The sequence below is a fragment of the Callospermophilus lateralis genome, chromosome 8 (genome assembly GCF_048772815.1).
Source record: "Callospermophilus lateralis isolate mCalLat2 chromosome 8, mCalLat2.hap1, whole genome shotgun sequence".
In the NCBI taxonomy this organism is placed as follows: Eukaryota; Metazoa; Chordata; class Mammalia; order Rodentia; family Sciuridae; genus Callospermophilus; species Callospermophilus lateralis.
Window position 1 is genome coordinate 54,728,965 of NC_135312.1, and position 14,121 is coordinate 54,743,085.

General features: G+C 34.0%; 1 protein-coding gene across 2 annotated transcripts in view; it reads right to left on the bottom strand.

Moving 5' to 3' along the window:
• Adamts3 (ADAM metallopeptidase with thrombospondin type 1 motif 3) overlaps positions 1 to 14,121 on the bottom strand; it is a 227,419-nt gene that overhangs the window by 9,941 nt on the left and 203,357 nt on the right. The window contains exons 15-18 of one of the 2 annotated variants that reach the window (XM_076864583.2): positions 12,756 to 12,879; positions 9,324 to 9,404; positions 7,424 to 7,587; positions 1,562 to 1,727 (exon numbers count right to left, since the gene is read on the bottom strand). In XM_076864583.2, the coding sequence (XP_076720698.2) occupies positions 1,562 to 1,727; positions 7,424 to 7,587; positions 9,324 to 9,404; positions 12,756 to 12,879 (535 nt within the window). Of the gene's footprint in view, positions 1 to 1,561; positions 1,728 to 7,423; positions 7,588 to 9,323; positions 9,405 to 10,671; positions 10,756 to 12,755; positions 12,880 to 14,121 lie in introns of both variants that reach the window. The other variant, XM_076864582.2, reaches the window with a different exon arrangement.

A 14,121-nucleotide genomic window follows, 5' to 3' on the forward strand; every position in this document is an offset into this window, starting at 1 on the left:
CTCCTAAATGTCAGGTCACATTTTGTTACAAGGACATTCTCTTCCATATAAACAATGTAATTTTTAAAAATCAGAAAATTCAACACAGACAATTATCTAATATGCAGACCATATTGAAAACCTGTCAATTGTCCTTATAATGTTCTTTACAGTGATGTCTTTTCTCATCAAGGAAACTGACATGTCTTTTTAACCTCCATCAATCAGAAATAGTTTCTGAATCCCTTTTTGTTTTTCATGGCATCTAATATTTTTGAAATGTGTAAGACAAGAGTTTTGAGAAATGTCCCACAGTTTGGGTTTTACTGTCTCCCAACGATGAGATTCAGGTTATTCATTTTTGGAAAGGGTTACTTAAATGATGTATCTTCAGGGCAACATGAGAAGACTGTAGGATTTTAAGCAGGAAAATAATATAGTTCCACTCATTCATTTAAGAAAATTTTCCTTGAAATAAAAGAGGAGAAGAAAATCAAAGTCAGATACTAGTTAAAAGGCCACTGCATCAATCTTCCCTTCCAAAACCGTGATGGAAGCCTGGAGAGGAAGAACAGATCTGGCCTGGTAAGAAGGGTAATGTTGAGTGTACAGCAAAAGGGAGGATGGAAATTAAATAAGCATCTATCCAGTGTAAATGTTTACATGTCATCCTTAATGAGTAACTAAAAACATTTAATGCCTCCCTCCAGAAACACTTTGGAAATACATTCTTGAATTTTCAATTATAAAATAAAGGATTTGAACAAATTATCTTTATGCTCAATTATTCACTGCTATTTTTGTGACAATCCCTCACCTTCTCCTGCTGATTGAGGAGAATTTTGTCTAGGCCAACTCAATCCTCAAGCCCTTGTTGTTCAGAATGAGAGGAATGGATGAAGGGAGAAAATAAATGATAAACACTGAGCATAGCTTCAGCTTCATGGATTTACTCTGGGGAAGCAGAGAGGCAGCAGGGTGTAGTGAGGAAGAGTATGCACCAGAAGCCAGGGCAGCTGGGTTTGAATCCTATGACCTTGGACAAATTACTTATCTTTCCTGGTCTGCGGTTTCACCATCAGTGTAATAGAAACCATAAACAGCACCAATCTCATAGGGTCATTGCAAGTATTCATGCATTGATACTGAGAACATTCAGAAGATCAGCTGGTTCCAAATACACAGCATAATCAGTTGTATCATCATAGTTAACTAATAGCTCTTTAATGCATAAATACAGAAATTTAAAGTAGAGGGAAAGGCAATAACCTGAGTATACTGAATTTGGGGGAGGTTCTGGAGTTTCATAAAAGTAGAATGATTAAGAGTTCCACTACAGGGGACATAAGCCATAATGATCTAGACAGACGAGCAAGTGGCTTTTAAGGTTCTACTACTGGTGGATGGAATCCTCTGCTGATTGTGAGATTTTTAGGAATAATGTTTTGTACTTACATTTTTGGATGTTATATTAGTTGTTTATCAGATTGCAGACTCAATTAGAGAAAAGCCTCAAAGTAGAAGCAGGATTGACTTTTGTGTGAATTGCATTTTAATATAATGAATGTGTTTCAAATGTTACCTCCACCACAGGGTTTGGAACACTGAGACCAACTCTTCAGAGCCCACTCAAAAGTATCCAGTTCTTCCTGGATGACGTTGTTGCTGTTGATTGTAGGTACAGAGTCCTCATGGATGATATACTTATATGTCAGGCTAGAGCGGGTATCATTCTCCTGAGGTATAATCTAAGACACATGTGAAATGCATATGTAAATCATCTGAGAGTTAAGCCTTGAGTGAAAATTTACAAATATTTCAGAATATTGTTCTTACTGAAACTGGAAAACTTTCTAATAGCTTCTTAAATATGTTTTTATTTCTGTCAATTCAACTGCAAATGTGCACTATTTTAGAAAAAAAAATGCACATGTGTAAGACTGAACATAATGATACTAAAAATGCATACACTCAGGAGTAAGAGTTCTATTATAAAAATAACTGCATAAAATTAACTATAGGTTTTCTTAAAGAATACCATTTCCTTAGTACAGTTTAAAGTTTATAACTGTTTTGTTATAATGATAAATAATGTTCCCTCCAGAAAACAAATGCATTATTGAGAAATATAAAGAAAACAAAAACCATACATAATTCTATAGACCAAAACAAAATCAAAGTTACAGATATTTTCTCAAAGTAATTCCAATGTGTGTGTGTGAGTATAGACATAAGTACTTTTCCTGGCTCTGCTTATTTCACTTAATATGTTTATGTATATTTTCCAAGATAGTATTTTCAAAAAACATGGTTTGAAATGTCAGCTTAGCTTTTAATCCTAAAAGCATATATTATTTAACTATTCACTTACTAATGAATATTTGTATTGATTAGAAATAGTCCCCACCTTTATGGGGATTTCTGTTTTTCTTTTTTTTTTTTTCATACATTCTTGATAGTTCTTTTGAGACTTGTGGGTGGCCTTCCAGAAGAGTTAGAACAACTGTTACTTCCATGGTACAGTACATGAAAATGCCCTCATTCAGAATTATATATAATCTTCAACTTAATCAATTTGATGGGGGAAAAGACCATTTGATTATTTATTTGACAATTAGTGGAGTTTAACCTCCTAAGTTTATGACTCACTTGTATTTTGTCTACTGTGTACTGCATGATCATCAGTTTTCTTTTTATTGTTACATGTAGCTTTTCCTTTTCTGAATAATCTATGCACTAGAAGTATTAATCTTTTTTTGTAATAAGAACCACAAACATTTTCTCAGTTTGTTATTTGCCTTTTATTTTTATTTAGGGCAAAACAGTCATTTTTAGAAAGAAAAATATGTTTTAATTGATTTTCATTGTATCTTTTATAGGGTTATACCAGGTATACAGTGCTGGGAGCCATCAGCCAAGTAGGTATGACAATTTCCTTGCCAGCGTACCCCCATGTTTCTTTAGTGGAAGGACTTGTGGAAATAGGACATTTTGCAGCTACATTGCATGTAAGGTGAACTTGCTCAAGGACCAGGGCAGATCCGTGTTTAGGGTGTTCCCGGTTTAGCATAATAGGAGATTAGGGTGTTCCCCGTTTAGAATAGGGCGTATCCTGCTGCCTGAGTTCCTCTTGAGTTCTTAGGGTCAGACATTATATTTTGGGAGACAGAAGCCCAGGAAGTGTGGATTTTGGGTAGAGAACGTGGATTCCCCCAGAACGTGTTTGTAGAAGGCCGGTGTGAGTTCGGGAATAAAGAATTGCTGTTTGAATCTATAAGCTGTGTGGTGACTCGTGATTTGTGCCCAGCCAGAGACTGCGGCAATACAGAGGGATATATAGATGGGATTTTAAACTGAACTCTTAAAAACAGCTTTTGTCTAAGAAACCGATAAACTCACTGGGGTGCAGGTTCTGGTTACCTGGGTTCCATTTTCTTTTTTCCTTAGTTTTTGGTTTGAAACAGCATTAAAAGTCAAACCCCAACTCTCACATCATGGCCAGATATCTTTTTTTTTTTTCCCCTCGGTGCTGAGGATTGAACCCAGGGTCTTGTGCATGTGAGACAAGTACTATACCAACTGAGCTATATCCCCAGTAGCACCCCCCCATTTTTTTTTTTAAGCTTTGACAGCCATGCTCCAGAGCTCCAAGCTGGGGGCTCCAGTTCTCTAGAGAGGACTAGGTCATGTGATAGAGCACAACTTATCCACAATCCCACTTCTGGCTACAAATCTTGTTCCTGTGGCACAGCTTACCACCCCTTGTGGTCACATCCTGATCAGTGGGTAGAGCCCTGAGGCATTCTGAATGGTAGTATGGATCAGGGCTCCATGTTGCCGAAAAGGAGTGTAATTTTATAATAGCAAAATAGAGCTTCTGGTCTCTAATCATTTGAGCTTTAAATAATGTAAATGAAATCTTGATTAGTTTATATTTTTGTTATGTAATTATCTAAGCTCTGAAACAGAATGATGGTCCAGAAATAATTTCACATAAATTTGGCCAATTAATATTTGACATAAATGAAAAGTAAATTGAATAGTGAAAAGGTAGTCTTTTTACCAAATTGGACATTTATTGGTTTTAAAAAAATGCCCAAGATTATGTTGGAAATGACTTCCATATTGGTTGCACATCTCACTTTTTCTGTCACTCACATTATTTGCCTCAGCAGAAGCCAGCACCATGTTACAGAGACACTTAAGCAGCCTATGGAGAGGCTGGGTTGGAAAGGAAAGGAGGTCGGCTAGCCACAACATAGAAAAGTTTAGGAACAATCTTCTAAGGCCTTTCAAGGACCATGTGACTGAGCTTGGAGGCACTGTCACTCTATCAACTCTTGAGGTGACTGTAGTCACAGCTAACCACAACTTCATGAGATTCTCTTGGTCAGGACTTGTCAGGTAAGCTGCTTTTAGATACACAAGCTTCATAAACTATGGGACAAATGTTGCTTGTATTTAGCAATTGTGTTTGGGGTAGTTTTTTTTGCAATGATACACAAATTATATTTGTATTAATATGTAAAAATAAGAACATAGCAATTCATACAAAATTAACTCAAAATGCTTCATAAACCTAAATGCTAAATGTAATACCATAAACTATAAAATTTCACAAGAACAAAAGTAGGAGAAATTGTTTTGATGCTGTATTAGGCATAAAATCCTTCTATAGCACCAAAAACCAAGGCCTAAAAGAAAAAAAAATTAACAATAACAATAATAAATTGGACCTTAGTAATGCTAAAATACCAAGAAACTACTAAGAAGGAGCAATGGACTGGAAGAAGATATTTACAAATCATATATTTCACAGTGGACTTGCTGAGTATAAAGAACTCCTGAAAGTCAAAAAGGGAAATAATTCTGAAAGGGAAAGAATTTCCAAAGGAATAAAGACTTATAATGGAGTAGGAAAATTTGGTTTTAGATTAGTATAATTTTTTAAAGTGGGGAATCCAATCAATGTTTGTATACAGACTCCAAACAATGCATTTCAAGTCAAATAGGTATTTTCTACATTCATCCATGAGAGAGTAAATCTAAAACTGCATAGAAAATAGAAGAAAATATTTTTTTGGCTGAAAGTTAACAATGACAAAGGACAACAATCCCTGTGGGGAGAGAAATAAGAAGCCTAGTCTTGCTTCCTGACAGGGGCCAACGTCTGCACCTCTGCACAGCGAATAGGAGTCACACTTTATAATTCTAGGAAAGGGCCTGAAGAAGGGTGGCCCCAGGGAGGGGTGGTCTAGAAGCTGCTCAGGTCCTTAACTAAGGGCTGATCTGTACATGCCCAAGGCCAAATGCCATGTGCTCTAACAGTGAGTGGGAGTGGAACAAAGAACCAGAGGTCAGACAGGGTGGAGAGTCCCAGCAGCTCAACAGGGCCTTATCAATATCTGAGGTATTCAATTAAGGTCTCCCCACAAAGTAAGGACTAAATTGAAATAGACCAGTCCTAAAGAAAAATACACCTAGATCTCAAAGGATTAGGAGGATGATCTTGCAAAGATCTAACTGCCTACTGAACAAAGTGAAACAACCAAACACTTCACAATTTATCATCCATAATGTCCAGTGAAAAATGAAAGAAAAATTACAAGAAGCAGGAAAATGTGATTCATAATCAACAAGAAAAAAAATCAGCCTAGAAAAACAGACAACATGAATATCCAGAACTTAAAGAATATGTTAGTCATAATGAGCCAATATATATCAGTAGAGAAATGGGGGAAAAGAAAAAGAGTAAGAGAGAACAAATCCTGGGAAAGGAACGTACTGATGTTAAAACTGACATGAAAAATTTACCAGACAGGCTCAAGGGCAGACTGGCAGTCACATAAGAAATAGTGAATTTATATATATAGATCTCAACACATTATCCAATCTGAAAAAATATTTAGAAAGCTTATATAAGAACCAAAGGGGCTTTAGACTTTTGGAACAATTTCAATATGTTTAACATGCATGTGAGTAAGTCCCATGAGTAGAAAAGAGAAAGATGGTGTGGGGGCCACTGAATTGAAGATATAATAGAAAATTTAGCCAGATTTGGTGAAAAACATCAACCCACAAAGATGAGATTCTCAGTGAACCCCAAGAATGATACAAAGAACAGCACAAACTATGTATATCTTATTCAAACTGCTATACAGAAGAAGAAAACAAAGAGTGACTTAGAGCCTACCTGCTTGGCACCTCTATGAAACACTTAAAACACTTGCTCGGCATAAATAAGGTATAATTGGCTATACGAATCCCACTGGTGCTGACCCACAGACTCCCAACAGTGCTGCTCAGTGGCATCTCCGAGAGAGGTAGACACCTGTGTTCTCCTCCTGTCATGGTTTAGATATGTGGTGTCCCCCAAAAGCTCATGTGTGATAGTATGCAAGAAGATTTAGAGGTGAAATGATTAGATTATGAGAGATATAACCTACTCAGTAGATTAATCTATTGACATGGATTAATTGGGCAGTAACCGTAGGCAGGTAGGGTGTGACTGGACAAAGAAAATCCCTTTATATTTTGTCCTTGGTGAACAGAGGAGCTCTTTCTCTGCTTGTGGATGACATGTCCTGAGCTGCTTTCTTCTGCCATGATGTTCTGCCTCACCTTGGGCTCAGAGTTATGGATTCAGCCCACTCCATGGACTGAACCCCTGAAACCATGTGCCAAAATACACTTTTCCTCCTTTAAGTGTTCTTGTTGGGTCTTTTCTTCACAGTGGTGCAAAGCTGACTGAAATGCCTCCTTTCCTTCTTCCCCCTAAGTTCTGTAGTCCTTTTCTTCTTTGGGTGGTATTCCTACTTGCAAATCTGTTATAGCCTCACCCAAAAAAAGCTTTCAGGAGCTAATGCTGCCTGTGGCCATATCTTATTCTTTGATTAGCTACCAAATCCCTCGAACTCCCTATAGGAACATAAAGACATCTTCAAAATGCTTAAAGAAAAAAAATTGAAAAAATCAGCAACCCCAAATTATTTATCTAGTGAAGAAAATAGCCTTAAAAAATGAGGGTGAAATAATATTTTCATATAATTGAAAGCTGACAGAATTTTTTGCTAGTACACCCACACTATGAGAAATGCTACAAGAAGTTCTCTGTACTGAAGGTAAATGATACCAGATAGAAAGTTAAGATTGACAAGGAAGGAAAGAGTATCAGAAATGGTAAATTTTTGGTTAAATATAAAAATCTACCTTTCCATTTCTTGTCTTTAAAAGACAACTGGTTAAGTCAAAATCATGATAATGTATGATACAATTTATAATGTATGTAAATGATAATGTTATACAAAGAGTGGAGGTAGGGGGAAAGAAATTATAACAAACCAGCAAATAAATATTTAATATTCAAGGTAAAATTGTTTTCAGATAAATTAATTATAAAATTGTAAACTAAATCAATTACATAATAACCTGTAATGACACATACCAAAACAATAACGGGATCATGTAAGGGTCCATCAGTGTGAAGAGTTTCAATGTCATCTTCGATGTTATAATCCCACTCCACACCAAGATCTATGAAGGTTCGTGACTTGGCTTCCTCCCCTTTGCCATTTAAAATGTAGTGGCCTGTAGCCTGATTCTTAATTGCTAAGGAAAGGAAAATGAGTAACCGGCATATACATTATCGTGTACAGTTTTGAAGATCCATATTAAGTCTACCCCATTCTATAAACTAGTGACTATGTTCCTTCATCAGTATTAAGCAATCAATGAGTGTTAGTTCTAATATCATTCCCATTTCCTTCGTTAGGCATCCAAAACTCTAAAGAAGCATTCCTAATAGTCAAAAACAGTAACAAGATGGTAAAAGAGGCAAAATAATGTTTGCAAATATTCCCATTTGAAAACATTGTCAAAGAGGTTAAGGTTTCTCAACTTAGTTATTCCAAAGATTTCTTCAGAAAGCCCAGAACATTTTGAAAATAATGGATACTTCTCTAATAATTAACATAAACCATTTACGTTAGCATATAACGTGATGATTTCTTTACAGTGTATCTCTTCAGAATTGGTAACAATATTTATAGCTACCTAACACAGTTTGAAAGAATTTAGGACAATAATTTAAGTTCTGATGAATGCAAAATTCCAAGGCCATGTCACTACTTAGAGTTGGAAAAAGCTACTTGCTGCTGATAGAATTCTTAATGTATTATAGATCTATATATTATCAAATAAAGTGGTTCTCCAGTGAGTAAAAATAAATCATATTTTAACTTTAGGAGATACATATCAGCATACAATGAAAACTTAAAAACAAAAGTTCATAAATTATTATTACCAATGTGTAGAAAAAACAAAAGTTCATAAATTACTATTACCAATGTGTAGAAAACATAAGAAATCTTAATTAAATCCATTTATTCCTCTTGAGCGTTTACACTAGTGCAATTTTCCTAAGGATAATAATTTGAATTCCAATTAAAGAGTTTTATACACTAGGGAAAGAACTATGGCTGACTGCTAGGAGGTTATGGCATCTAGTAGTGACTATAATATAAATATTTTTACAAAACTCAATTCTATGTAGCACCATAAAAATTCATTACTTTTAAGGCACATATGAAAATTTACTACAAATGTTCATGCAGTTGACAATGTTGCCTTAGTTTTAGAAATCTTTGTGCTTTAATAGGCCAAGGAATATAATTATTGTTTATATTTGTATACACACTATAAAAACAAACTCTTTTAAAATGACTTTTCTACACAATCCTCTCAAAAAAGGCAAATAATCTTCTCTGAGCCATTATAATCATCCACACAAATAGATTTGTATGTACTAAAAAAATGTGACACATGTCAGATATTAGGAAAATTTAACATTAGACTATCAGAATTCACTGATGGTTTCTTCAAACATCTTAAAATATAATGAAAATAAGGGGTTATATGCAATATATGCATCAGAACTCATTTGTCCACGTAAATGTGATGAATTGTTCTAATATTATTCCTCCATTTAGTACATTATACTATGTATTTTTTCACAACCCTTAATACAGAGAAAAATTGCATAGTAAGTACAAACTTGTCAAGTTTTTTCCCCTCACATAATTATGAAACAATCTCAATTTCTATAAAAAATTAAAGTTTTATTTTGACATATTTCTTGTTTTAAAGTGAGAATGGTTAAGAGAAATGACAAGCCCCTACATAAGATTAAATTAATTCATTTACATGTAATTTGGATTCTGGCATATATATGTATATACATACATATACATGCACATATATATGTACCTATATATGTGATTTCTTTGACATTTCAAGGTTTAAGTGCATATTTAAAGCAGCGCCAGCAGACAGAAATGCTTACTTACCAAGAATATGAGGAGAAGCCTCGTCTTCTTGGATTAAAACATGTCTAGCCCCAGGGGGTATATCAAACATCTTAAGGTACCCTTTGCATGTGTGGTAAATAATGGAGAAAGCAAAGAAAACAAAAGCAATAACCATGGTTAGTTGAGCACTACATTCTTACTGCTCCTGCATGCAGAAGAGGGCATCCATAAACTGAAAGAAGCAGTTTCAGAAATTAACTTCGAAGCATTGATAGCTTTTGTGACATCCTGCATGAGATTAGAGAAAATTTTTGTTTCTACATTAAAGGAGGAGGAAAAAGTTAATCTTGTTACCAACTTATTAGTCATTTATGCTTGTGTTGACCTATAAATTGTGTCAACAATAATTCAGGCAAATACTATACTTTCATGTGTGCTCTATGGGATTCTAGTTTCCTAAATCACCCTTTTAAAGTGGGGCCAGTTTTTAGTGGAAGTTTTTAGATAGTGTACTTCTTCAGATATTTTATCTGTCTCCGTATTATTTAAAAAACCCAAATGGCAAGTATAAATAGCTAAATTTTCAATTATGGAAATGTTTCCATATTTAAAAGCCTACTTTATTCCAAAAAATTATAAAAGAAAAATCGATGAGTAGCTTTCATTTTTCTTGTGATTAGTAATAAATTATAAAGCTTACCACATTTCATGATTGACTGTTTTAAATTCAATTAAAAAGTGTTTGAAAGTTATGTCATGAATTGCCTTTACATACCCCCTAACTCGGTCTTTTAAGCCAGAAATAAAATTAATTGGTTGTTTGGGCTTTAAATTAGGCAGCATTGCTATTACTGCCAATGTCATATATGACAATATTATTACAACCTGAAAATTATTGTAAGATAACTGAAGATTCATATATTTAACTATAAATCATCAATAGTCAGGAGAAATGGACCAAGGTGTATCTATTTCCATAAAAAATAAATGAATATAGGAAGATTATGCAACCTACCCCCTTTAGTAGGTTGTGAAACATCTCATTCATATAATACAGGATGAGTATTGATGGCAATTCAATTATCAATACACAATTGTTGAAGTTATCAGGAAAGAAAAACATTTTTGTCATTTGCCAATGATACTATAGGTACATTTATTTAACTGTTTTCCAATATTTTTTAGTGTACTAGGTAAATAAAATGGTCATTTTGGGGATTAGCATTTTCAGCACCTTAGCTACAACTGTAAAGTCCAACACATGAAATGTACCATGTTTGTCTGAGTATGCAATGGCTATAAGTAACATGCTTAAGATGCTAGCTACAGCAAAACAGCTTGATGCCATTTATGGATGCCCATCTTTCTGCAGTTTGGTACAACTTACCCAGTACATTTTTAGCTTCTCTTGTTTCAGCAAGAGAAATATTACGAGCTCCTCTGGGTAAGGTGAAAGCGCCTCTTGTCTTCCCTTAAATAAAATGTCTTTAATTAGTGGAGGTTTCATGTTTATCGAAGTCTTGCTGTTTCATTGACTATGCCATAAGCTTTCTCTATATATATTTCATGAGATATAAAATATGTTCTATGATTTTATATGTTGAAATAAAAATGCATTTTAATAGTTAGCTAATGCCAATAAACTGTTAATAGTCAATGAACATAAGACTAAGCATGAATGAAAAATGATGTAGGTGATTTGAAGTTGAATACTTGCAGATTTCATTTTCCAGCAACTTGAATTCTTTATGGCATCTCTTGCTTAAATGTTTCCCTGTTGGAAAAGGTTAATTAGTCTATTGAATGACTACGATGACAACATTTGTACACAGAAATGGATGTTAGATTATCTTTGAACAGTTTGAATCTGTATGACTGATGAACACTTTTTTGTGTTCTTTTGATGTTTATTCACAGGTTTAGCACAGTTTTTGCAGTATCTGAAAACAGTATCACTACCTTATAATTGCATATAAAATAGAATGAATGATAGTGGAAAAACTTTTTTCCTTATATTAATTCACTCTGAAAGCCAAACAAATTAATTATTTTACATACAAAACAAAATAATAACATACAACTCCAATAAAACAAATGCAGTTCATTATTTCATAGCAATATGGAAAAAATTAAACTTGGTTTCATCTAAACATGTGTGTGTGTATATATATATATGTATATATATGTGTGTGTGTGTGTGTGTGTTCACACACACACACACACACATATATTCTTACATTTTAAATTATTTTTGCTTTATTAAAATAATACCATCAGCCAGAAATGGCAGTATTTGTCTTTTAACAATTTCAAAGTACAAACCATGGTAATTTATCACATAGGCATAGCAAAGACACCAATAACTAGACTAGAGAATGTCTAAGAGAAGTATTTGAATATGTAGCAAAACTAATGTGCATGGAAATGACTTGAATTGGGTGTCTAAGGTATAAGAGGAGCAAAAAGGACTATGAGAATTTTCCATTTGGAAGATGACTATTTTATACTTTCTTTTCTTCTACAAAATAAAAAATTACCACCATGACATGAACTTAGAATCAACCCAATTCTTTCTGATTGTTTTTGTTTTGTGTTCTATTGTTCTGTAAGGTACTGAACTGAAAGTGCTTTGGAAGATACCAGGGAATCTTCTAAAGAAAATACCATATGGAATTCATCTTTATATGTTGAATTTCTAGAAGCCTTTGCAAAATAAATACTTAATAATTGAATATTTGTTACAAGGTCAAGAAATTATTTAGTAATAAATATCTTTATAAGAATTTGTAACAAATCTAATATTCTGATGAACATTATGAAATTGCAAATATTTTTCCATATTATTTGTTGCATATAGACAGCTTTTTGTTCCACCTTTTGAACTTGCAGTGTGTATCTAACTCCAAGTTATTGATGGTGGAACAAGTCCAAAAGTTCACAAATATGATCTGCTTATTTTTTGGTGGCATCTCAATTTTGTTTAGAGTAAATATTTTTAAAGCATATGGAATATAGACGCTAAATTCATAGGTTCACAAGTAGGATAAAATTGTTCACTTTTAAAATAAAAAGAAGTGAAATGAAAATATCATTTTAAAGATTATATTTAAAGTTTTATAAAAATTTTTCCTCACTTCGGGTCAACAATTTTAAGTGCAACAGAAATTTGAAATAACCAATCATTCTGATTACATCTGCATTTTTAAAAAAATGTAAAATAACACAATTTTTAGCTAACTATTATAATTGATATTGACTTTGTTCCTTGTCCAAATTTAGTCTATAATTTTCTCATAAATGCAAAGGAGCATGAATTTAGTAAAATATTTTTTTAAAAAAATTTTAAATAGTCTTTAAAATGTTATTTGGATAAATCACTTTTGGGTCATGTTTACTGCACTCCTAAAAGAGGAAGCCTAAAAAGCACAGGTCACAGGGAAGGACAGAGATTCACAAGGGCCCTCATCTTACCGAGCTTCCTAGGAGTTCTGGTAAATGTCCCCTTCACAGTTCGACAATGGGAGTTATCTCCTCCACAGACACCACATTTATCCTCAACCTTGTTGGAACCGATCTCTTTATCACAGCCCACTTTCTGGGAAGACAAGATATTAAATGTAGTTGATTTCAATGTCGTCAAGTAGAAAACAGCATCCAGAGAATGGTGGATCATTTGTTAATCACAGCTCACAGCAAATTCACACCGAACTTCCCCTTAAATCTTATTTTTCACACCTCAGTCTTTTAAAGAACTAGTGTGAAGTTAAATAACTGTACTCTAGTAAATAAAGGACAAGTTTCCCCAGTCCACTGAAGTATTTTCCCCAATCAAAAATTGTCCTAATCATCAAATGAGTATTTATTGAGCACAGATGTAGCTGATGTTAGGGAGACCGAAAAAAAAAATAGCATTGGATTTTTCCATGTTGCATTCATATGTATAAAATGAATATAAAGTGAGTTGTATATTGGTGCCATCTTTTAAAGTTAATTAGGAAAAGAAAAGGTAATTAAGATGTAAGACAAAATTTCATTAAAGTACTGGAGACTTCCTTAGGACCCTTAAGAAAACATAGTGTAAAGGAATTTCAGGAGTGCAGAGGGGTCAAAACAAAGCTAGGGTAAAGATAAGTTCATGGAAAGTAGTTCAGATATCAATATTTAAAGTCATACCTAAGGCAGTGGAAGGCTAGTGTTGCCTCATATCAGAAGAACAGTGAAAGATTTGCAGAGCACATGCTGTGGAAAATCTTGACCATATATAGTTTTCATCTTCACATTAATTAATAGAAAACCACTGAAGGTTTTCTGGACTGGGGAAGATCCTTAAATGAACTGGTTGTAGGACAACGCTATATATATATATCTTGTACTCATACATTCGGCATGAAAATGGGCAGGAAAAATGACAACATAGTTAATGTATTAGATATTGTGGGAGGTAAAAGGTGAATAAGACACATATATTTTACCTATGGTCTATATGTGTACTCTCAATAATTATGTGTTGGAAGCTGAATCTCTAATTTGGCAGTTTGGGGAGGCTTGGCTTAATAAGATGTAATTAGGTCCTGATAGCTCTGCCTTCCTGGACAAATTAATGTTACTATCATGTGAATGGTCAATTATTATGACAGTGATAAAAGTGACTTCCTCTTGTTCTCTTTGGTGCATGTGCCCTTTTTCCCTTCCACCTCTGCCATGGAATGATGCCCCATGGAGTCTCTCATCGGATGCCAAGCCAGTGTTAGCATTATGCCATTGGTCTTCCCAGTTTATAGAAACATGTGAGAAACAAATGTTTTCTTTATAAATTATCCCATCTGGGGTATTTTGT